The 24,301-nt window shown below is 48.6% G+C and overlaps 3 protein-coding genes across 6 annotated transcripts; 2 read left to right on the top strand and 1 right to left on the bottom strand.

Moving 5' to 3' along the window:
- The first annotated feature begins 6,381 nt into the window (after positions 1–6,381).
- LOC124686584 (disease resistance protein RGA5-like) lies at positions 6,382–10,004 on the top strand. The gene is made up of 3 exons (XM_047220510.1): positions 6,382–7,308; positions 7,825–9,835; positions 9,939–10,004. The coding sequence occupies exons 1-3, from the start codon at positions 6,479–6,481 to the stop codon at positions 10,002–10,004; spliced, it is 2,907 nt and encodes a 968-aa protein (XP_047076466.1). The 5' UTR covers positions 6,382–6,478.
- A 2,490-nt stretch (positions 10,005–12,494) lies between these two features.
- LOC124691841 lies at positions 12,495–20,539 on the top strand. Of its 4 annotated transcripts, none has more exons than XR_006999186.1 (2): positions 12,495–13,072; positions 20,182–20,539. XR_006999186.1 is itself a non-coding variant. In XM_047225116.1 (2 exons), the coding sequence occupies exons 1-2, from the start codon at positions 17,755–17,757 to the stop codon at positions 20,186–20,188; spliced, it is 525 nt and encodes a 174-aa protein (XP_047081072.1). In that variant the 5' UTR covers positions 17,665–17,754; the 3' UTR covers positions 20,189–20,539. The 4 variants fall into 4 exon arrangements, 1 of the variants encoding a protein (XP_047081072.1); XR_006999184.1 differs by lacking the exon at positions 20,182–20,539 and adding an exon at positions 15,687–16,062; XM_047225116.1 differs by lacking the exon at positions 12,495–13,072 and adding an exon at positions 17,665–18,272.
- Positions 20,540–21,552: 1,013 nt separating this feature from the next.
- LOC124689809 (transcription factor IBH1-like 1) lies at positions 21,553–22,206 on the bottom strand. Its single transcript, XM_047223278.1, has 2 exons — positions 21,717–22,206; positions 21,553–21,620 (listed from the first exon to the last, which is right to left on the bottom strand). Exons 1-2 carry the CDS (start codon positions 22,204–22,206, stop codon positions 21,553–21,555), a joined length of 558 nt encoding a protein of 185 aa, XP_047079234.1.
- Between the last annotated feature and the right edge of the window lie 2,095 nt (positions 22,207–24,301).

The following is a 24,301-nucleotide window of genomic DNA, read 5'->3' as shown; positions in this document are numbered from 1 at the left end:
GGGTGCACGCGCGCCTCGTTTACTGGAAGCGGTGTGTCAGTTTTGGCGCGTAGGATGGTGCATAAGCCCGCCCGCGTTAATTTTTTACAGCGCGTCTGCTGGAGCTTCGCGCGTCCGCTCCCGCGCTGCATTTCAGCGGTTTTTTAGCGCGCGCAGTTTACAGCGCCTGTTGGAGATGCTTTTAGAAGCTGAGCTATGTTATCACAACACATGCATTCTTAATAGCAAAACGAACTTAATGACTTGATCATATGTTATCCTTACTATGGTTGTGTGTTCATCACATCATTCTCTTAATGGTATGATCTTGTTATTAATAACATCCAATGTTCATGATCACGAAACTATGATCATCTATTAATCAACAAGCTAGTTTAATAAGAGGTTTACTAGGGAAACAAGTATTATTGCTTCCATTTAATACAATTATAGCATGGAATCTAAACATTTATCATGAACACTAAGATATAACAATAACCACTTTATTATTGCTTCTTGGATATATCTCCAACACTTAGAGCATCTCCAGCCGCGTCCCCCAAAGCGTCCCCCAAACCGCGCCAGATTGAGCGTTTGAGGGACGTGTTTTGTTCGTGCCGCCTTTGGGGGGCGTCGCTCCCCAGCCGCGTCCCCCAAACGCCACCCCCAAACATTTAAATTACTTTTTTTTTAACACAGAACCATTTATCAAATATAGCATATGAATAAAAATGTTTGCGAGGATTGTTTTCAAATTAAATTACAACAAATAATAAAACAAATAAACAAATATAATAAATAGGGGTAGATGCTACATCAAGGTGCCATGGTATTTCCTTTGATCCTCCACAAATGCTCAACGAGATCAGCTTGAAGTTGTTCATGCACATTGCTGTCACGGATCTCTGCGTGCATGGCGAGAAAATCAGCAAAATCTGCAGGTAACTCATGATCAACCTCCGCAAGAGGGCCTTCACACTCATAGGGACCAACATGTGACCTAGCATGATTCTTGCGGTCATCCTCGATGATCATGTTGTGCATGATCACACAAGCCTGCATCACCTCCCACATTTGGTCGTGAGACCAACTTAGAGTAGGGTACCGGACAATGGCAAATTGTGCTTGAAGCACACCAAATGCCCGCTCGACATCCTTCCTGCAAGCCTCCTGTCGCGTAGCAAAATGAGAATTCTTCAGACCTGATGGATTCGAGATTGTTTTGACAAAAGTGGCCCATTTTGGATATATACCATCGGCTAGATAATAGCCTTTGGTATATTCGTGGCTATTGATCTCATAGTTGCATGGTGGAGCATGCCCTTCCACTAGTCTGCTGAACACCGGAGACTGCTGCAACACGTTGATGTCATTGTGTGATCCCCACATGCCAAAGAAAGAATGCCAAATCCACAGGTCATAATCTGCCACAGCTTCAAGCACCACACTGCAATATCCATGACGGCCTTTGTATATACCTTGCCAAGCAAACGGGCAGTTCTTCCATGCCCAGTGCATGCAATCGATGCTTCCAAGCATTCCAGGAAATCCTCTAGCAGCATTTTGTGCCATGATCCTTGTAGTCTCTTCCTCAGTTGGCCCTCTCAAATAGTATTTGCCAAACTTTCCCACCACAGCTCGGCAAAACTTGTACATGCACTCAATGGCAGTAGACTCACTCATGCGAAGGTAGTCGTCCTGTGTATCGGTAGGTGCTCCGTATGCAAGCATCCTCATGGCGGCGGTGCACTTCGAATCGACGAGAACCCGAGAACGCCTACAGCCGTCGACCTTGAGCTTGAAGTAGGGGTCGAACTCTCGAACGCCGTGGAGGATATTCATGAACAGCCCCTTGCTCATCCTGTACCGGCGCCGAAAATTGTCGGCATGTGTTGCGTCGTCGGCGAAGTAGTCGTTGTGCAGCATGGCATGCCCCTCCATCCTCTGTCGGGGCTTCGACTTCCTTCTCCCCGGCCTTGATCCTCCGCGGCGCGGCCTCTTCCTCTTCTCCGCCTCGCGGCGTCGAGCAATTCCTGGAGGGACGCGATGATCAGCAAATGCTCCCGCCAGGTCGTCGTCGAAGGCTTGCTCGTCCTCCAGCCAGCGAGGGCAACCATCTCATCGTCGCTGTCCATGGCTGAAGCAAAATCAATGGTTAAATTTGCGTCGAGGCGGACGACGCAACAAACAACGGCCAATCACGCCTGCACGGCAAGTCGTCGAGCACCTTACGTGCGCGGAGGTGGGGGCGGATTTGACGGCGCGTTCCGGGACGCGCCGGCGACGCGGCGGCGGCGGCACGACCGGGGAGCCCCGGCCGCGACAACGGTTCCGACTCTCGGCGAGAGATCAGACGCCCAACCGGCCGGAAAATCCAGCGGCGGCGGTGGGGTGGGAGGCGCGGGAACGAAGGAGCGACGAGAAAAGAGGCGCGAACCAACGGTTTATGCAAATAGTCGCCGACATGTGGGAGCCGCCTCGCTTTTCGTTGTGTCCGGCGTCCCCGGTGCGTCCCCTGTGGGACGGGGACGGGCTCGGGGCGCCGGACACCGTATCGGGCCGCGCCGGACAAAAATGGGCTTTGGGGGACGCGGCTGGAACGCATTTTCTGTCCGGCGCGCCCCAAATCCCTTTGGGGAACGCTTTGGGGGACGCGGCTGGAGATGCTCTTAGAAGCTGATCTATGTTATCACAGAACATGCATTCCTAATAGCAATCTGGCAATCTCCATGAATAGCAAATGCCCATGTAGCTACTTTTATTTCTCATGCCCCTATTGCCATGAATTCGAAATAGGTTAATTATAAAAAACGCAAATAGACATCCATCTATCAAATTAACCTGTAGCTTTTAAATAGACTAGTGAATCCAATCCATCGGCCAAGCTGATCGGCCCGGTCCGGCGAGCTTGTTGGAGCCGCACGCATGTATGCACACGAATGCCGGCGAGCAAGCTGGCCACGTCTCTCTGGCATGTGTTGTACATGCTCTCTCATCAGACGCTCGGGCGGCGGTAGTAGATCTGACGTGGGAGTGGCGGCTGAGAGGAAGTAGGGGAGGAGGGGATGGCGGAGGATAGCATGGCTGGGGCTGAGGGAGACGGGAGGACGTCGGAGGGAATGCACAGGCAAAGGGGAACCGGGGAGCGTCGCCATCGAGAAGAGGATATGAGATGAGAAATGGCTGGCTAGGGCATCGTCCTAGTTCGGTGTGGGATCGAGATTGCGAATTGGGATGAGGAAAGAAGGATGGTCTAGCTGATCATGTCTGTTCACTTAAAATCCGAAGTCCATGCATGAGCCTGCGGTGTTTGGCTATTCCTAGGGGGCCTGAGAATAGATTTATGGTTTTTCTAATGATTTCGGGGCTTTAGAGCATCTCCAGCCGCGTCTCCCAAAGCGACCCCCAAAGAGATTTGGGGCGCGACGGATAAAATTTAGTTCCCAGTCGCGCGCCCCAAAGCCTCCTTCCGTCCGGCCCCAATACGGTGTTCGGCGTCCCGAGCCCGTCCCCGCTCCACATGGGACGCTCCGGGCATGCCGGATACAGCAAAAAGCAAGGTGGGGAGTGGCGGCCCCGATGCGTCAGCGACACATTCAAGTTTAACCTAACCGTCGCCTACCTCGCGATGGAAGTTATTGGCGCGCAACAACGGTGTTGTTCCAGCAGAGGCGCAGCGAAGCGTCTCGTTGTGTCTAGCTCTCCGTGCCGGCGTTAATGAGCGCCACCGCTCCCCCGCCTCCCTCCGATCTATAAAAAAGAGCGCTCTCGCATCATCCCTCACACACAAATCCTAGCGTCTCTCTGCCCCACCCTAGCCGCCACCATCTCAAGAGTCGCGAGGCAGAGGCCAAGGCCGTGGTCGCGGCCTCGCGGGCGTGGTCGTGGCAATGTTGCAACAAAAACAAAAACAAAAAATTTAATGTTAAAAAAAGTTTGGAGGACGCGGTTGGGAGCGATATCCCCTAAACGCGGCACGAACAAAATAGAGAGAATTTCTTATATGACACTAGTCCTAAAACATGATGCCTTATGTGACACTCTCAACTTTTTGCTTCCTTCTATGGTCACTTGTGTAAAATTTATGCCTCACATGACACTCTAGTGTATTTTTTGTAACGGTGTCAACTTTTCACATACAAAGTCAGTTCTACCCCTGATGCAATATGTAAAAATTCAACAGTTGTTTATATATATAAATATACTAATAATAACTGAAACGATAATTCAAAAAATCGGTAGAACCTCCACTGTATTTTGATGACATATCCCATGCACAGTTTATATGTATATAATCGATTGAACAAATATAAACAAGTGACATAAGCAACCAGATTCACACATGAGACATAGGAAAAGTAGTTAACACATGTAGTTGCAATGTAAATAATAAAAGTAGTTAACACATGTAGTTGCAATGTAAATAATAAAAGTAGTTAACACATGTAACACATGCCGGCGCCTGCTCCATGGCGCCCTCGGTCGCCGGTCCTTGCCCGCCGCTGCTGCTAGGGTTCCGCCCCAACGTGAGGGTGCGGGCTCGGTGGTTGTTCCATGCGTGAAGGTTGTGCTTGATACAGGGCAACAAGGAAACGGGAAACTGGGTTATTTTGGTCCAGATGAGCAAAAAGTGACGGAACAAGTTAACAAAATCAACAATAAGGCATAAATTTTATACAACAGGTCACATGAGGAAGAAAAAGTTGATAGTGTCATATAAGGCATCAAATTTAAGACTAGTGTCATATAAGGAATTCTCTCAATAAAATATGTCTCCAAACGATAGGTTCGGTGCCGTTTGTGAGTTGTGACGTTTTGGGGACGCGGCTGTAAATGCTCTTAAGATTAGTTGTTAAAGCTGACGTGTCAAAATCTTCGGTGGGGTCCCCAGAAATTTTTTCTCCATCACATCGCCCCTCCGCTACTCGTCTGCGCCGCTGATGGCGAGCGCCGCCGCGCCGCTCCTCAACAGTGCCCTCGCAGTTTTTAGGCCTCCTCTCGCCGCCACTCGTCCTCATGCGCGGCGGCGCGTTTGTCTCGCCTCCTCCGCGATACTCGTTGCTGCTCGACGACGCCGCCATATTCTCCGTCAGCACCCAAATCTTTCCCAGTTCGCCGGAAGCAGGAGGACCTGTCGAGCCCCAGTGGTACAATAATCTCTCCACTCTGCCCCTCTTCTCCTCCCATGCCCCCGTCTCTCTTCCCCATCCAGTTTTTGCCTCCCAAGTTTCTTTGGTCGCTTGTGCTATGTTTACTTTTGATTTCATTTCGACATAGTATAGGATTTTGCAGCTAAGAGGGCGGTGGAGCCAAGACGAATTTCCGCTTGAATTACAATGTCTGCTAGTACAGTAGTAGTCGTCGTGAAGAAAACTATTGCCACGTCCAGTACGAGACTTGGACCAGACTCGTCTGAACGCACGAACGTAGCCGCCCAAGTGGACACGCACGAACCGACGAACATAGATGCCCCTGCTCTGCTCCTCTACCTCCATTCGTTTCAGCGACAGCTCGAATCCGGCTTAATTTTTCATCTACACCCGACAGCCGGCCCCTGATGCCGCGATAACTATAGTTCCATGTCAGTTTTAAGCTAGTCAGTCTCTCTAGACTACTAGACGGGACTAGAGAAGCCTTGTTAATTTCTTCTCTAGTACTAGTACGTGCATATGACTGCAGGTGACCTCATACTGCAGGTCCAACATTGGATTCTGTCCACATACTGCACACTCAGATTAGTTAGAGATGCTCTGACGACCTGATTATTTCCATCGCCTTGACGGACCACTGTTCTTGGTGTTGTTCATATGCCTTGAGCCCTTGACCGCTGTGGCAACATGAACACGCATGTCGTTCCTGGCCTTGACTTTTCTGCAGGTCGATCGAACATTTGGCATATACTATACGATGGCACCATGTCGTCATTGCACTAATTAAGAACAAAGGGCATATGATTAGGCGGCGGTGTGTTAAATTACAGAAAACGTTCCAGAGAAAAATGTCAACGATGACCTACCATCTACCAAAGTACAAATCATAAACGCTTTTCCAAGAAACCTGTCTACGATGTGTATCATTTATAAAACCATCCTTTATTAGTAGACCGTCGTTGTCTCAGGTTAAGCCTCTTGTATAATCTCCATAGTACTGTTAGTACAGTTGGTATGAAAAATAGCTGGGCCTGAAGTCTGAACAGAAAACGAATCTTGCAGACTACTTTGTAGTTTGTACACACACACATGCACACTTCAATATAATTCTGATCTAATTAACTTTGCACATATATAGCTCCATATATAAGAAACAAAGCTATAGTAGCAACCATGTCCCTTGTATTACATGGCTAACAGCAACGTTAACCAATAGCTATCGGTCTATATATACGTACAACCCATCGCAACTTAGCTGTAGCTAATCAAGCTAGCAAGAGCTTTCCAGAAAAGTTAGAAAAATATAACAAGAAAGAAGATTGCAAGCAAGAGAGGGCGACCACGCCAGCATGGGCATGGAGTTTGCCACTGGAGCCATGGGCGCCCTCCTCCCCAAGCTGGGCATGCTGCTCCAGGAGGAGTATCACCTGAAGAAGCGTGTGAAGCAGGGGATCAAGGACCTCAAGGCCGAGCTTGAAAGCATGCAAACTGCCCTTGTGAAGGTGTCCAACGTGCCATTGGACCAGCTTGATCCGCTGGTCAAGATTTGGGCCAACGAGGTCAGAGAGCTATCTTATGCCATCGAAGATAGCCTCGACTCCTTCATGGTGCAGTTCCAGGGACTTGAGCCAACCAAGCCCCGCGTCAGCTTCGTGGGCTTCATCAAGTGTACACGCAACAAGATCACTGAGTTCAAGATTCGCCACAAAATAGCCAATGACATAAGAGACATCGAGAGCCATGTTAGGAAGGTGAAGGAAAGGTACGATCGGTACAAGTTCCATGATATTGCTGCTGATCAGGCAACAACCACGGTCGTCGACCCTCGTCTCTCAGCTATGTACAACAAGGTATCTGACCTTGTTGGCATTGACAAGCCAATTTATGAGCTAATGAAGAGCATGTTTGAGGGAAGTGATGTGCCCAAGAGAAAGCTCAAGACCATCTCCATTGTTGGATTCGGTGGGTTGGGCAAGACAACTCTCGCCAAAGCGCTGTATGACAAGCTTAACAAGAAATTCGACTGTGGAGTTTTTGTTCCAGTGGGTCAGAATCCTGACATAAAAAAAGTTTTTGGGGACATCCTTCATGAACTTGGCCTGCAAACTTACAATGTTTCGTCGGCTATGGATGTAAGGCAGCTCATCAACCAGCTGCAAAAATTCCTTGCGGATAAGAGGTATGGACTATGCCATAATACACTAGTCGATACTACCTTTGTGTGTCACCTAGGTCAGACAGTAGGTATGGCACGTCAGTTCTCTAGCTAATAGTTAAAGTTTGACTGCCATGGATTACATTTACAGTGTTACAGATATCATCTATTTATTATGTCGAGTTTCTATATAATTTGTCTGGCTTATAGTTGGGTATAGCTAACCTTCTCCATTGTAATGCTAATCTAGATAAATTGTACATCTATACCTAGCATGCAACTTATACTTCTAGAGTTTGTTGTCGATAATATTTTCCTTGGAAACAAAACATTGGAGCGTAAGCTTAAAGCGCCAATATGTGTTGATAAATCCTTCATTTCTGTCACCCCCTTCCTCTGTTCGAGTATATCCTTTCTTTATTATTAGTACTATTTGCACCTTTTCACCTCAAGATTGGCATGCTCTTCTTTTTTTAGTGGGTACTACTCTAGGTAGTTTTACTAATTCCATGATCTTGCTCCTCTCCCTCATGCAAATAGGTACTTGATAGTCATTGATGACTTATGGGATGTCCAAACATGGGGAATAATTAAATATGCTTTGGTGGACGGTAACCTTGGAAGTAGAGTAATCGCAACTACTCGGATTTGTGAAGTTGCCAAGAAGGCTGGTGCTGTTTACAACATGAAACCGCTGTCTGATGATGACTCCAAAAAGTTATTCTCTTTCAGAATATTTGGTGATCAAGGTACAAGTCATAATAATCAGTTTACTGACGTATCTGATAAAATTTTAATAAAATGTGGCGGTGTGCCGTTAGCTGTCATTACAATAGCTAGCTTGCTTGTTGGTAAACGGAGGGAGGACTGGTATAAGGTTTATGAGTCTATTGGTTTTGGGAATGAAGAAAATGAAGTTATACAGAACACAAGAAAGATATTATCTTTTAGCTATTATGATTTGCCTTCTCGTTTAAAGACTTGTTTACTGTATCTAAGTGTGCTTCCAGAAGATATCTGGATCAACAAAAATACTTTGATATGGAGGTGGGTGGCCGAAGGTTTTGTCCCAGATAAACAAGAGATAGGGTTATTTGAGCAGGGAGAGAGATATTTCAACGATCTCATAAATAGGAGCATGATCCGTTGGATAGAGCCATGCCATAGAGTAAATGTTGTCCGTTGTCGTGTTCATGATATGGTCCTTGATCTCATCCGCACCTTGTCGAGTGAAGTAAACTTTATCACACTACATGATGTGGAGCATCACAAGACATGTTTGTCAAGCAATAGTGTCCGAAGACTAGCTCTCCACAAAAGAGCTTTCGGGCACATCCCCAACCTGGAAACGGGACATCTGCGGTCTTTCAATGCTAGCATGTGTCGTGACAGTAGGATGCCCCCACTCTCTAGGTTTAAAGTATTGCGTGTACTGGATCTAACAGAATGTGATTTTTCTGGAGGAGTTTCTCGTCTTGAACATGTCGGGAAGTTGATTCAACTGAGGTACCTAGGGTTGTTTGGCACACCTATTGCCGAGCTCCCGAGAGAAATAGGACATGATCTCAAGTTCTTGCAGACATTGGATGTCAGGGAAACTGGGCTAGAAGAACTGCCACCGTCCGTTAGTGAGCTCAGGAAGTTGTTGTCCTTGCGCGCTTCTGAAGGCACAAGAATGTTGGGGGAGATTGGCAAGCTAACCTCCCTAGAAGAGCTCCGGCTATTCTCAGTGGACAAATCCCCAAACTTCTTCATTGAGATGGGGAAGCTAACGGAGTTGAGAGTGCTGGAGATCCACTTTGATGAAATGAAGGATAGCATGCACAAGGCTCTTGTGATCTCCCTGTGCAACCTCCAGAAAATTCAGACTCTAGAGATGTATTGTGACTCAATGGATATAGAGGAGTGGCCATGCCATGATGGCTGGGAAGACTGGACGCCAGCACCTTACAAGCTCCGTGAGCTCACCTTGTCTGGCATATTCTTACCGAAGCGGCTTTCATGGTTAGACTCGTCGTGTGTCCCCCACCTCTCGTACCTGTTGTTCGCAGCTCAGGTTGTGGAGCATCGGGATCTGCGAATTCTCGGGAGTCTGCCATCACTTCGCTTCCTCTGCATCTCGAGTGTGGACAACTGCACACCATACACTGTTCTTACAAGCGATGAGTTCCAGAGCTTGAGATGCTTGAGCACCAATATAGAGATCAAGTGTGTGGAGGGGGCACTGCCGATGCTTCATCAATTGGTATGCGGTGCCAGCATTGGAACGGAAGATGTCGGCTTGGTTCCAGGGAGCATGCCATTGCTGGAGAAAGCCACCTATTGGCTAAACTGCAAGAATCACAGTGGTGAGAAGGTGGAGGAAATGGAGGCAGCGATGAGGCACGCCGCCGGCGTCCACCCCAACAGTCCCTCGCTAGCAATTCGAAGATACAATGACCAGGAGGCTTCAAGCAAAACAAACCAAGAACAAGTGTGCCGGAGGATGATTATTCAATCACTCAAGCGCGTGTTACATGATGGCAAAGATGTTTTGGCCAACGACGAAGAGGTATTGATCATATGCTACAATTGATATGTTATTGATTATATGATCTAATCAATATCTTTATCGAAAAAATGATCTAATCAATATATTCATGTGCCTACTTCAGCTGGATGACGGTGGCGCACAAAAGATAATGCACACCAGAGAGGAGACAACAGCGAACAAAGCTTAAATAATGTTGTGCCATTATGGAGGTACTTACCTCACTCTATCTGCTGGTTCTTCTTCTTACAGCATATGTCTCCCTCCTTTGGATAAGCAAATAATCTGCATTTCTCCCATCATGCTAGTGTGTGTAATCTAGTAATCTACTTATGTTGTGTGATCTATATTTTATCATTTCTTGTATATTTCCCCTTTGAATTGTATACTATTGTAGGATCTTTTACTTATGATTTTTTTCTTCTATAAAGTCATTTAGGATCATATGGTTGTTATCAAATTTAGGTGGATTGCCTAGGTATGTGCCAAATTTTGTGAGAACCTCACCATCTAGTTATACCTCCTTCGCTGGTTTCTCTTATTTTATTTAGATAACTCATCCATACTCTTTCTTGTATGTGCATTTCAGTCAAATTTATGTACATTTTGTGTTTTTATATTTTTGGTCCTTACAAACTAAATGACCCTCTGCTACTGTTGTAATTCGTGTACACTGTACTGATGGAGTTCCTTTACTTTGGGCAAGCATATGCAGCTCCGGGAGACAACGACCACAACTTGACTACGGTGATCGCCTCCACCTCTGCCATGTGGTGGAGGGGTTTCAGCTACACGTCTGTGTCCTCGTGGTCGCCTGGGCCTGGTCGGGGTTGGCGACAATGCCGAGATCGTCATTTTGGAACAGTGGAGCGGAGAAGGTTTTCTGGACCCAGAAAACAAAACAATCTGGAAGAGCAAAGCTAATCCATGCCCAGTAGATTTTTATTAATGTAAAGAGTAGACGATAATTTGCTTTGCACATACTGTATTAGTGCAGCTCTTCATTTCAATCTGTGACAAGATGTAGAAAGATGAAGTCTTCATTTCAATCTGCGACAAGATGAAGTCTTAGTCGTGTACCTGGAAAGAAGCAACATGTAGAATCTTTTCTTTTTAACAGCTGCATTTTCGTTCAGTTGATGTATCTCCCAGACATTCAGTTTTTTCCCTCGTCATTTGTCTCGGCGCGGAGAGAACACAATGGTCATGCTGCCGATATTTCAGTGAAGAGGCTACGAAAACAAGCAAGCATTATAACCTATTATAACCTATATATAAAAGACAATCAGTTTACCACGTCTCATATTAATTTGGCCACTGTAGACGTCCTAATTTTGCTCACCTTCCTTTAGTAGCTGGGTGACACGTAGATCTATTCACGTTCAATTCCTTACCTATTTTGATATTGTAATTTCTTACTTTTTTCTTGTAATTAGAAAAGCAGGGTAGGATTAGAAGAACAGGAGTACAGAGTAGATGTGCAGAGTGCAGACACCTCCGTTGAGGCAAACAGAGCTTGGCTCTGGTGGTTAGGTCCCTTGTGGTGGAACCAGCCCACCCAGGTTCAAGTCCTAGACTTGGCATGGGTGTTTGCATTTACCTGGATTTATTCCAGGATTTAACCGGCGCTATGCTTTCAGTGGTAGGTGACGTGCCCGTCAACAGCGAGGCGCCAGTGGTGACTTCGTCAACCTCAAGATATGCCGGCTCAGTTCCTCGGAGGTGCTCATAGGGGTAGGGTGTGCGTGCGTGCGTTCATAGGGGTGTCTGTACGTGCGTGTTTGTGAGCGTCTGCGTTGTACTGTGTTCTCAAAAAAAAAAAAAAGACACCTCCGTTGAGTCATTTGCAGACAGACCCTCGAAATGTCCAAATTGATGCAAGAAGTGCCCTCCTTCTTCCCCCAAATCCTCACACAGTCAGGCTCCTCTCCACCGCGCTAGGGTTTTTGAACCAGGCTAGATTCAGCCATTCAGGCGGCCGCGGGATGGGCGGCGGCGCGGAGGATGAGCGCCAGATACTCGTCCACCGACGCCATGAGCTGACCTCGCTGCCCATCCCCGACGAGCTCCACGGCCGGACATCTTGCTCCGCCTGCCCAACCCAGCCGACCTCGTCCGCGCCTCCGCCGCTTGCGTCTCCTTCCGCCGCCTCATCGCCGACCGCTCCTTCCTCCGCCGCTTCCGCAAGCTCCACGCCCCGCCCCTTCTCGGCTTCCTCGAGCAGGACACCAAAGTCTTCCACCCCGTGGCCTCGCCTCACCCCTCCGCGCCGGAAGCCCGCGCCGCCGCCCTCGCCGCCGACTTCTCATTTTCCTTCCTCCCCGGCCCCGCCGCGGACCGGCTCGTCAAGGACATGCGCGACGGCCGCGTCCTCCTCGACAGACCCCCGAGCACGACATCGATAATAGATACAAAGTCGTCTTCCCGGAGCCGGTGGTGTGCGACCCCTTGCACCGACCGGTATATCCTTCTTCCTCTAATCCCTGCCCACCTAGCCACTACGGTGGAGCACCCAATCAGGTCGGCAGCACACAATCACCGTTGCTGCGAGACCTTTCTCGCCCCTCGTAGACTGCGAGGACGAGGCATCAGCTGCGGAAGAAACGTCATTCAGCGTGATATGGATGGCGCGGTGCGGAACTAGGCTGGTCGCCTTTGTCTTCTCTTCCAAGACCGGGCAATGGTGTGCCATTTCGTCACAAAGTTGGAGTGATTTGTTTGCTGGCTTGCCATCGTCAATAAGGTGGCCTCTCTTCTTCGGGCGCCATTGTGCATATGGGTGCTTCTATTGGGTGAACTCATCGATGGAGAAGTTGCTGGTGCTTGACACCCGAAGGATGGAGTTCTCCATAAGTGAACCCCCACACGAAATCAAAGGTTTGCTTAATGAGGATATAGCCATTGTGGAGGCAGGGGAAGGCAGGCCCGGGATGTTTGTGGGTCCTGAAAACACAAATCACCTCAACTATTATGTTAGGCGGAACAATGGTGGGAGTTCTAGCCAGTGGCGATTTGTGAAGACTGTCCCACTGGATTTTGAGTGTTTGTTGATGGATTCGAGGGGGAGGCACTTGTTCCTATTTAAGTGCGAAAGCTCATCGCTCGATGTAGGCCTTTTATCGCTGGATGCCAAGACATTCCATCTTGAAAGGGTGTTTGTTCCGAGCTTCTGCATGCCCTATGGGCACACAATCGGCACATATAACAACTTCCCACCATCGTTATTGTCGATACCAACAATATAAAAAATATCAAGTGGTAAACTTCCTGTTCAGTCCTAGTTATTTCCATTGCTTCACATTTATTATTTTCACACAACTTGTCTGATCTGAAGCTTAATAGTTCATGATTGTGATTGGTGAGTTTAATGGTTGATGATTGTGATTGGTAAGTCTTGTTGACACAATTCACTGGTTGCTACTTTGTTTGTGCTTGTAAAAATCTAAATCATGATGAGGAACATAACAGTGATTTGTTAGACATCTATCTTCCATTTCATGGTCATCGGATAAGTAAAACAAAGGATCTAACACACTATGAATAGCATTCTTGAGACCTCTTTTTTTTAAAAAAAAAATACTAGATCACATTATCTTTAATTGGCCAAGTTAAGGAGAAGTATTACTCTTTTAAATCAGGATATTGCTACCAGTTCACCTTTTGATTGTCTCACCCTAGAGATATTTACATTTGGTCAACATGACAAATCTTGTCTAATTATTTTGTGAACTCGTAGTTGGTCACAGTTACACCTATAAATTTAGGGTTATTTGGATAAATGCCACTCCAGTTCATGCGATTTTTGAAAAATGCCACTTCAACTTCCAAACTTCAAAAAATGCCACTCCAATTCTTTCGTAGTTCTATAGATGCCACTCGGGCCATTTGAGCTTGTTTCTAATAAAAAACGTGTCATGTATTCCTCCCGTATTTTGTCCACGACAAAATTACCCCTGGCCCCACATCATCCAGCCCGCAGAAGCCCTTCTTCCTCTTCCCATTCTTCTCGCCACAGCAGACAAGGAGTCGTCGGATGGACGCCGGCCGCTGTAGCTCTTCCCTCCGGTGCCCCCAGCTCCGCCGCCGCTGATTTGTAGACCTACCGCCCACTTCTCTCCCTCTTCCACCCCGAAGCAGCACTACTCACAGTCGATGGGCCCTGCAGCTGCCGCCCCTTCTCTCCCCTGTTCCTCCCAACAGCAGTGGCGCTCGCATTCTCTGGCTCCCCAGCAGCACCACTGTAACAGCATGGCTCGGAGAGACGTAGCTGGATGGAGCTCCTCGTCACTTACTTCTGCAAGGGTGGCATCAGTGGCTTTTGTGGTCTTCTGATGTTTGAAATTCAGCAAAGTGTTTGTGTGAAATTGATGTGCTGTAAACTCTTTGAGTTGATGTGTCAAATTCCGCGAAGAAAAGCTGAGATTTCGTGTGTCGATGTGTCAAATTCCGCAAAGAAAAGCTGAGATTTTGTGTGTCGATGTGTAAAATTCAGCAAAGAAATGGAGGAGATTTTGTTGTAAACAGCTACTGTAGGCAGACTGAAAACATTGTAGCTTTAGGTGTACATGTGCGTTGGTAGTAACTAGTATGTGTGTGAAGTAGAACATGTACTAATCCATCGTGGTGTGTATGTATGGGTTAGTAGTGAAGCCAATCAAGCTGCCTGCTATGAATCTAGCTTGTTCGTACGTGTGTGATTAGGCCAAAAGCAGCGGCCATCAGCACGCGGCCTCTGGGCCAACACCTTCGGCACCATCAGTGGTCGTCGCTAGCATGGTCACGGGCCCCAACATGAGCACGCGTCGAGGAGTTCGAATTTCAGATGGCTGGGCAAGTTGCAGGGTTGTGGCAGCTGGAGCTGGAGGGCGCCGGAGGGAAGGTTTGCTGCCGTGTCGCCCTTCCTAGGTTCTTGGCGGCTGTGGCGAGAAAACGGGATGAGGAAAGAAGAGGCCGGCCTGGAAAATTGTGGGGATAAGGTCATGGATCGTGGGGTTATTTCGTCCCGGACAAAAAAAAATGGGCATGTGAAAACATTTTTTTTTGACTAAAATCAAACTTTAATGGCTGGAGTGGTATCTATAGACGTAAGCGAGAATTGGAGTGGCATTTTTTGAAGTTTGGAAATTGTAGTGGTATTTTTCGAAATCGCATGAATTGAAGTGGCATTTATCTAATTAACCCATAAATATATCCCATGATATTGGTCTGGAATAAATCTGCATAACTGGCATGGTTGCACTATTGCATCTCCTATATCTGATATGAGCAAAATTGAAGTGGTGAGTTCGATTTTTTTCAAGGGACTATTCCAAAACAAATTCGCTCATTGGACTTGCCATTCATGTAGCAAGAATAGTTTTTGAGCTTGTGCCCAGAAACTGTTTGATTTAGAATCAACTTCTCAAGATCAATTAGAGGCAGTACACCCATGTTTTTAGACAGTTTGTACTTTTCATCTGCCTCCATCTAAGATTTTCAGTGTTTCAAGGCATGCCGCATGCGCCAGATGCAACCAATCATTTTATACTGATGACAGTGGATCCATTGTTTCTATTATGAGCCCTAAGGCCCTGAGTTCCCTTCCTCTTCAATGTTAAAAAATATTATACTAGGTAATTTGTGAAGTGCTAGAACAGGAAGTAACCAATTTTCTTTACAACTTTATGTTTTCTTAAGGTTTCATTTATCTATTTTTGCATGCCTCCGTCAATGTTTTATGTGTTGTTTTATTTCATCTCAGATTTTCTTACCTTGCTTTTCCTGTAAGCAATGTGAGTGTTAACAAATACCAAGACCTACCTTTTATTGCTGTTTGCTCACAAGCTCTTTATATTTGCATTGTGAAGACGTTTAATTATGAGACATTGTGCAGATGTTGAAAAGGGGGTTGAGGAGTTGCTGGAGCAAGGCCGTGTTGCAATCTCAAGCCCACATTCATCACGGTCAGAATAGTGCTGAGGAAAATGCGGGAGGTCTGGCAGTGTTGAGGATTAGAGATGTTGGTCATGCGTGGTGATGCAACTCTTAACCACTAAGTTGGTGTGTAGTAGGGTGATTGTTGAACTGTTTGGATGTAATATGGCCACCTAGAATATAACCTAGACTTCATATTGTCTGCCTTGATCTGACAATGGTTAATGCTTCTGCCAGATAAGGTAGCGAGAGTATGCACAATCAGCAAGTTGGCTAAGACTATTGTCTTTAGATATTGTGGCCGTGCTCTTGTTGTATGCCCGGCAATCTCTGTACCTGCTATTGTTAGAGCATCCCTAGCTGGGTTCCCCAAATGGGCCGTCAAGTTAGTTTGGGGAGCGCTGGACAAAAATCACCTTCCAGCGGCATCCTCCAAACCTTGGGTATTACCCTTCGGGTACCCAACGTTGGTCTACCTCCTCCGGCTCAACGGGGGCTCATGAGGGTTGTCATGACTCAAGGTGGGCCCACATGTCGGTTGTAGCGGAGAATACATAGGAAGAAGATGGGTTTTTGACGGACAAGGTAAGGAGATGTCGATAAAGGAAATGATAGATTAGATCATGATGTAATCTAGACGAGTTCGGACAGGACTCTCCGAACCCGGCCTCCTATATGAAGGACAGGAGGGGGCTTGCCAAACGACACGTTTACGCAACCAATACATCCTAGTATACACCAACCCTAGAAACCTCGCCTTTCGGTGAGTTCACCACAGCGCAGTCTATCGGTAGCCCCATTGTAACCCTTTTCATGAATAAATCAAGATCATACAAGCAGGAGTAAGGGTTTACCTCATCGAGGGTCCCGAACCTGGGTAAATCTCGCCTTCTGTTCGTTTGAAATTCGATGTCTCGTGTTAACCTGCAGATTCCGTCAACCCTAAGCCCCTCATGGTGGATATTGCTGAGGAGCTCCCTCGTCAATTGGCGTCGTCTGTGGGAACCCTGCTGGTACAAGGCACTTCATCGGCTGTTCTGATCGTGTCAGATGCACCTTCGTCGGCATCACCACCACCATCGACTCCACCATCGCCGATCTCGGGGAACTCGATTCATTTCGGTCCTTCGAGTTCACTCCTCACGCCGACGCGTTGCGTTCAGCCTTCTCGGGCCTGCGCGGCGGGATGGACATGAGCTGACCTCGCTGCCCATTTGGCCAGCTCCTCGCGGGACGCCGCCAGCGCGGCCTGCGGCTCGGGGTCATCGTCCTCCTCGGGCTGGGCCTGTGGCGCTTGCGCTGGCGCGGCCCGCGGCGGAGTGGCCATGGGGGAGGTGCACGTCGTCCCACGGCATTGGGACGCCGGCCTCCCAGAACATCTGTGCCACCGCTACAGTGACGTAGATCTGGTCGCGGATGGGAGCCGGCGGCCCCATGGCGAAGTTCGTCGGCGCGGCTCGCCGGCTCCTACCGGCCTCGTGGTCGTTGGCGGACGGCTCGAACTCACGCTTCGGGCCATCGCGGCACGGAAGGTCGAGGTCATCCGGCCGGAGTGGGGTGGTGGAGTGGGGACTGGATAGGGATAGCCCCCTCCCCATTCTAAATTTAATAGGACTGGGGCACCGAAAGTTGGGCTAGACACGCGGACCAGGCGGACGACGGTGCGTGCCATCTGCGGCCACGCAAACCTGGCCGAGATTTAGGTCGGGTTTAGGTCGTCCCGGACACCGCGGCCATCCGCATTTGCGATGCGTGGTCGCACATTAGATCGTGATTTTGTTCGTTTCGACCTATCCAAACGCGCTGGCGCGGGATGGGTCGCCGCGTTGGAGATGGCGTAGAAGAGAGGAGTACAGAGTAGATGTGCAGGCCTCCCGTTCAGTCATTTGCAGACAGACCCTCGAAATGTCCAAATTGATGCAAGAAGTGCCCTCCTTCTTCCCCCAAATCCTCACACAGTCAGGCTCCTCTCCACCGCGCTAGGGTTTTTGAACCAGGCTAGATTCAGCCATTCAGGCGGCGGCGGGATGGGCGGCGGCGCGGAGGATGAGCGCCAGATACTCGTCCACCGACGCCATGAGCTCACCTCGCTGCCCATCCCCGACGAGCTCACGCTGGACATCATCCTCCGCCTGCCCAACCCAGCCGACCTTGTCCGCGCCTCCGCCGCCTGCGTCTCCTTCCGCCGCCTCATCGCCGACCGCTCCTTCCTCCGCCGCTTCCGCAAGCTCCACGCCCCGCCCCTTCTCGGCTTCCTCGAGCAGGACACCAAAGTCTTCCACCCCGTGGCCTCGCCTCACCCCTCCGCGCCGGAAGCCCGCGCCGCCGCCCTCGCCGCCGACTTCTCATTCTCCTTCCTCCCCGCCCCCTTCGCCGTCGACTTCTCATTCTCCCTCCTCCCCGCCCCCGCCAGGGACTGGCTCGTCCAGGACATCCGCGACGGCCGCGTCCTCCTCGACAGACCCCGTGAGCACGGCCACGGCATCCTAAACAGATACAAAGTCGTCTTCCCAGAGCTGGTGGTATGCGACCCCTTGCACCGACGGTACATCCTGCTCCCTCCCATCCCTGCCCACCTAGCCACCACGGTGGAGCGCCCACTCCAGGTAACAAAGCACCGTTACTGCGAGACCTTCCTCGCTCCCCCATCGGCATCGGCTGCGGAAGAAACGACGTCATTCAGCGTGGTCTGGATGGCGCATTGCGCAACTAAGCCGGTCGCCTTTGTCTTCTCTTCCAGCACCGGGCAATGGCGACCCGTCTCGTCGCCAAGTTGGAGTGGTTCCATTGCTGACTTGCTATTGTTGACACAGATGCCTCCCTTCTCCGGGCGCCAGTATGCGTATGGGTGCTTCTATTGGCTCAAACTTTGGGGGGGACAGCTGCTGGAGCTTGACACTCGGAGGATGGAGGTCTCCATTAGTCAACTCCCACGCGAAATCGGATGTTCGCGTGGTGAGGATATAGATATAGCCATTTTGGAGGCAGGGGAAGGCAGGCCCGGGATGTTTGTGCGTTCAGAATTCGCAAATCACCTCGACTATTTTGTTAGGGGGAACAATGGTGGTTGGCAATTTGAGAAGACCGTCCCACTGGATTTTGACTGCTTGTTCATCGGTTCGACGGGGAGGCACTTGTTCCTATTTAAGCCCGGAAGCTCATCACTCGATGCACGCCTTTTATCTCTGGATGTCAAGACGTTCCATCTTGAGAGTGTGTTTGTTTCAAACTCTTTCATCACCTCAGGGCGCAGAATCCGCACATATAGCAACTTCCCACCATCGTTATTGTCAACACCAAGAATATAAAAAACTATCAAGCGGTAAACTTTCTGTTCAGTCCTAGTTATTTCCTTTGCTTCACACTTATCATTTTCACAATACTTGCCTGATCTGAAGCTTTATAGTTCATTACTGTGATTGGTAAGTCTTGTTGACATAGTTTACTACTTGCTAGTACTCTTTATGTGCTTGTAAAAAGCTAAATCGTGCTCAGGAACATAACAATGATTTATTATTTTGTCTGTTCTAGAGTCTGGACATCTAGTTTCCATTTCATGCTCATCGAATAAGTAAAAGAATAGATCTAACACACTATGAGTAGCATTCTTGAGACCTCATTTTATTTTAAAAACACTAGATCAAATTATCTTTAATGGCCCAAGTTAAGGAGAAGGATTACACTTTTAAATCAGGACATTGGTACCACTGCATCTTTCAATTGTCTCACCCTAGAAATATTTACATTTGGTCAACAGGACAAACCTTGTCTACTTATTATTTAAACTAGTAGTTGGCCACATTTACACATATAAATTTATCCCACGATATTGGTCTGGAATAAATCTGCATAACTGGCATAGTCGCACTATTGCATCTCCTATATCTGATATGAGAAAATTTGAAGTGGTGAGCTTGATTTTTTTTTTCAAGGGACTATTCCAAAACAGATTTGAACTTGTCCTTTATGTAGCAAGAATAGTTTTTGAACTTGTGCTCAGAAACTGTTTGATTTGGAATCAACTTTTCAAGATCAATTATAGGCAGTGCACACATTTTCTTTTACAGTGGTTGTACTTTTCATCCGCCTCCATCTTAGATTTTCAGTCTTTCAAGGCATGTGCCAGATGCAACCAATCATTTTATACGGATGACAGTGGATTGATTGTTGGTATTATGACCCCCTGAGTTTCCTTCCTCTTCAATGTTGAAAAATATTATACTAGGTAATTTGTGAAGTGCTAGAACAGGAAGCTACCAATTGTTTTAGAACTTTAAGTTTTCTTAAGGTTCCATTTATCTATGTTTACACGTCTCCGTCCATGTTTTATGTGTGGTTTGATTTAAACCCTAATATTTCATCTCAGATTTTCTTACCGTGCTTTTACTGTAAGCAATGTGAGTGCTTTCAGATATCTGCAATGTGAAGACGTTTAATTATGAGACATTGGGCAGGTGTTGAAAAGGGGGTTGAGGAGTTGCTGGAACAAGGCTGTGCTGCAATGTCAAGACCACATTCACCACGGTCAGAATAGTGCCGAGAATGCTGGAGGTCTGGCAGTGTTGTGGATTAGAGATGTTCGTCATGTGTGGTGATGCAACTCTTAAAAACTAAGTTGGTCTAGTATGGTGATTATTGAACTATTTGGCTGTAATACGGCCACCTAGAAGCTAGATTTTGTCTGCCTTGATCTGACAATGGTTAATGCGTTTGCCAGATAAGGTAGAGAGAGAAAGAGTATTAAGTTTCTGCACAATCATTAGATTAACTAAGACTTCTGTTTTTATATAATGTGGCCGTGGTTTTGCTGTATGCCTGCCAATCTCTACCTGCTGTTTGTGCCGTGGAACTTTCCATGCATCTGAATTTCAGAAGAAAGGCCAAGATGATCTGATAAAAATGACTTGCAGCACTCGTGTGTTCTCTTTGTTTATCAGTACCTATTATCCGGCTTTTGCCTAGCAGGCCCATAAAGCAAAATATATGCTCTTGGCACAGTGAAGTGAATCAGATGGTATGTTGTCAGTGAGCTGAATCACATGGTTACATAGTTACATATTCGAGCTGGGTCACATTAGCCAAAATTTCAACAGCAGGAAGGCACGATTGTGCTCGCAGGTGACGAGCGTTGGGCTGCCGGAAGGCACGGCGGTGCTCATGTGGAGGCGTGCGGGGCTGCCGGGAGGCCCGGCGGCGCTCGTCTGACCTGCCAGTGAGGATGAAGGGGGCGGTGAGCCTGGTTCATGATCTGGATTGGGGTGGGGTGACGGTTCAGTGGGGCATCGAGTGGTCATGCGAGGGCGCGCTACCGATGACAAAATAGTGCTGCTTAATCGCCAGGGACAAGATCTGAATTTTGTTCGCTGATAATCTCATGCACATACCCAGAAACACTGAAAAAGGTATCAACCACGAAAGAGAAAAGGAAAACATGCAGTGATCAAACTAACAAAACAGACCAGCGCGCAATAGTGTAAATCAAATTCCCGCCGGCATGAAAAGAATATAACCAGAATTTCATATCCACACCACAAAGCATGATCCGGGAATTGCCAGCGCGGGGCGCCAGCATCTCTTGGTTGACCACAAATCAGTTGCAAGTCATTGCACCCAAAAACTCTGAGGCGCCTCTCTGAACACCACTACACACTACGACGATCTCTCTTTCTGACGACTCACCGTATCCTCGATCTCATGCCTCTCTGAACAATACAGGATCTTGACAGTTCTGCACACCCCGCATCAGGGACATTCTCTTGATAGCTTCTACATGCCTCCGAGATCGCCGTAGAGCATTGGCTCCTCTGACTACCGCTGCGATCTTCCTATCCTTGGTTTCCATCCGAGAGTTGAGCCGTCTCGCCCTTCAGTTGCACACGCGGTGCAACAGCCCCTGCGCGAGTCGTGATAAATCAAGGTCAGTCAGATAAGAAGTTGCTGCATGCACGCAGAACACAAGCATAAGAAATCGATGAAAACTGAGGCGGACCTGCCATGTGGTGCATGGCGTTGGAGACGCGCCGGAGCACGGCGACCTGCGCGCGCAGGTGGACGACGTAGTCCATGGCCTCGCGGAGCAACGAGACGCCGTCCAGGAGCTCGCCGCCGGGCACCATCCCCCTCAAGATCTTGGTCCGTTTCCTCACCAGCCTCCTCGCGATCATCTCGCTGCTACTCCTCTTCGGTCGACAGCACCTCCTCGCCGTGCTCTTGCACCTCGTGGTCTTCACCTTGGCTGCAGTAGGCAACAGCCTAGGCCACGACGACGACGTAGGCGGCGATGATGATGATGATGCTAGGAGGGCCTGTGGCCACATGGCTCCGCCGCCGCGGGCGGTGGCCATTGCAGCGTCGGCCGACGACCTGACGGCGCGCTTCCTCTCTTGTAGGCTCATGTCGCCATTTCTGCAAGATTTGAGGCTGACGAGGAAGCTCCTGAGGAAGCCTTGCTTGAAGGACTTGGCCGTAGGTCCTCTCATTGCTCTATTCGTTGGTGTTCGACCAATTCACTCGAGATACTGCTTGGTGTGTGTTTGTGAATTGTGAGTGCATATATATCTGCGAGGAGTGAAGAACACAGGATGGACGGCATGCACATGTGGTGTGAGCTAGCATGCATATTGCAACCATCTGGCCTGTCCTGGCCTGTGGTCCTCTAACTAATACTACTAGCAGGCGTCCTTCACATTGCCCCTTTTCCGTTGCCATGCCAGCCTACTCTGCCGATTTGCTTAGGGTTGCAAAATGGAGTTGTAGTAAAAGATAGTATCAGGGATTTGCAGGACACGTGAACAGCTCACCTGTTTTAAATTGAACATGGATGCATGTGGTTGTTGCTTGAATCGGAGAGTACAAGGTATTGTTGCATCTGATTTCTTCGCATTTTCTTAACACATCGATCCCATGATCGTCTTAAACGAAATGCATGTTATGTGTGCAACATGGCCAGGGTACAGTTATGTGCGCTAGCTGCAAGTTCTGAATGTCCAAATCCATGTAAACGATTTGGGTGATCAGAGGCTGTCGATCCTGAGGGGTGGGCCAAGAGCCCAAGACCAAGAGAGGCAGGCAAAGGCAAAGACGACGCAGAGCACATGGCGGCACATGCAGCGTCGCCCCCCGAGTTGGCAACCTCGCGATCGAGTTATGAAGCGTAGGTGCGTTGGCATGGCATGCGCATGTCGCCGGCCGGCCTGTCATGGCTTAGCAACCGGTTCAGCGCATGCATGGCCATGTTCTGGGAACATGTAGGCACCAAAAGCGCAGACGGGGCACGCAGGAAACTCACACCGACACCGGAGCAAATCGGGTGATGATACTCGTAACGACATTGGTGAAAATCGGGCAATTCTCTGGTCTTAGCATGCATCGATCGTAACAGAGCTAGGTGGCTTGGCTGGCTAGAGTCTTGAGGCAGAGTGTGCTTTGAGAAAAAGCAAGGGAGGGCCGCCATGGCCAGGCTCACATGGCGGCCACATGGGTTTCCTCCCCAAACTCGGCTGCCGGCACATGACTGACGCGCGCGCGCTCGCTCTCGGTGCCTGATCTCGCGAGCGCTAGCTAGCTGTACATCCTTGGACCTCCACCGTTTCAGGTGTCGCTTCCTTTCTCTCTTCGTCGAGTGACATGCATGATGCATGCATGATCGATCATGGAGCACGCGCGCGCGTACCGCCGTCCCATGTGAGCTTTAAATTTCCCTCCTCTGGTTTCCGTGGGATGGAGATACGGGACGATAGGAGGATGGGGGAGATGCGTGCATCGGTGTCGCATGCGTGATGCATACAGGCAGGCAGATCCTAACAAGAAAGATCTTGGCCAGATCTTTGCGGTAAGTTGCGGCGGGCAATGCATATGCGAGAGCTGAGAGAATTGAGGAACCAGCCTATGTATAATGGGTTGACGTCATATATAATTTCCTTAGGATTGTGTTATGTAGGATTCTTTTAGTTGGAGAAAATATAATGGTTTCATGTCAGTTACAGTTGTTTCGTGAGAAAATTGCACAAACCATCAACTCTTGGGGTCATGGTTGCACAAACCAGTGACTTAATTTTTTTGTTGCACAAACTAGTGACTTCAGAGACATTTCGTTACAAGAAGCTCTAATTAACAGATCAAGCAATTAAACAACATGCCTTAGAGCACGCAACTCCCAAACGCGTCCGGCTAAAGCATCGGATCGTTCGTTTGGGGGACGCCGCACCTTGGTGCCGCGTTTGAGACACTGGAAAACTCTATAATTTATTCAAATTTGTTACATGCTACAAGGCTTTGAATGAAATTCGACAAAATTTAAATTAAAGCAAACTAATGGCGCCCACGGCTGCCGGAGCGATTGTAATTTTGGAAGACGTTTTAGTCCTAGTCGGCAGGCGGCTTGCTGCGAGGGTCGGCGGGCGCGTCCTTCACCGCGCCATTGGGGCCGCCTTCGCCGTTGTCACGCGTGAGGTCGACGAGCGGCCCGCCGCTCTCGCGGATGGAGAGGGCTATCAGCCTATCACGTCCTCGATGTGCCCGCCCATGCGGTGTGGTTGTTCAGCGACGACATGAACGCCGTGTTGAATCCCGGCG

Source organism: Lolium rigidum, chromosome 2 (genome assembly GCF_022539505.1).
Source record: "Lolium rigidum isolate FL_2022 chromosome 2, APGP_CSIRO_Lrig_0.1, whole genome shotgun sequence".
Lineage (NCBI taxonomy): Eukaryota > Viridiplantae > Streptophyta > Magnoliopsida > Poales > Poaceae > Lolium > Lolium rigidum.
Note: the sequence above shows the minus strand (reverse complement) of the source record. Positions and strands in the feature narration are given on the sequence as shown.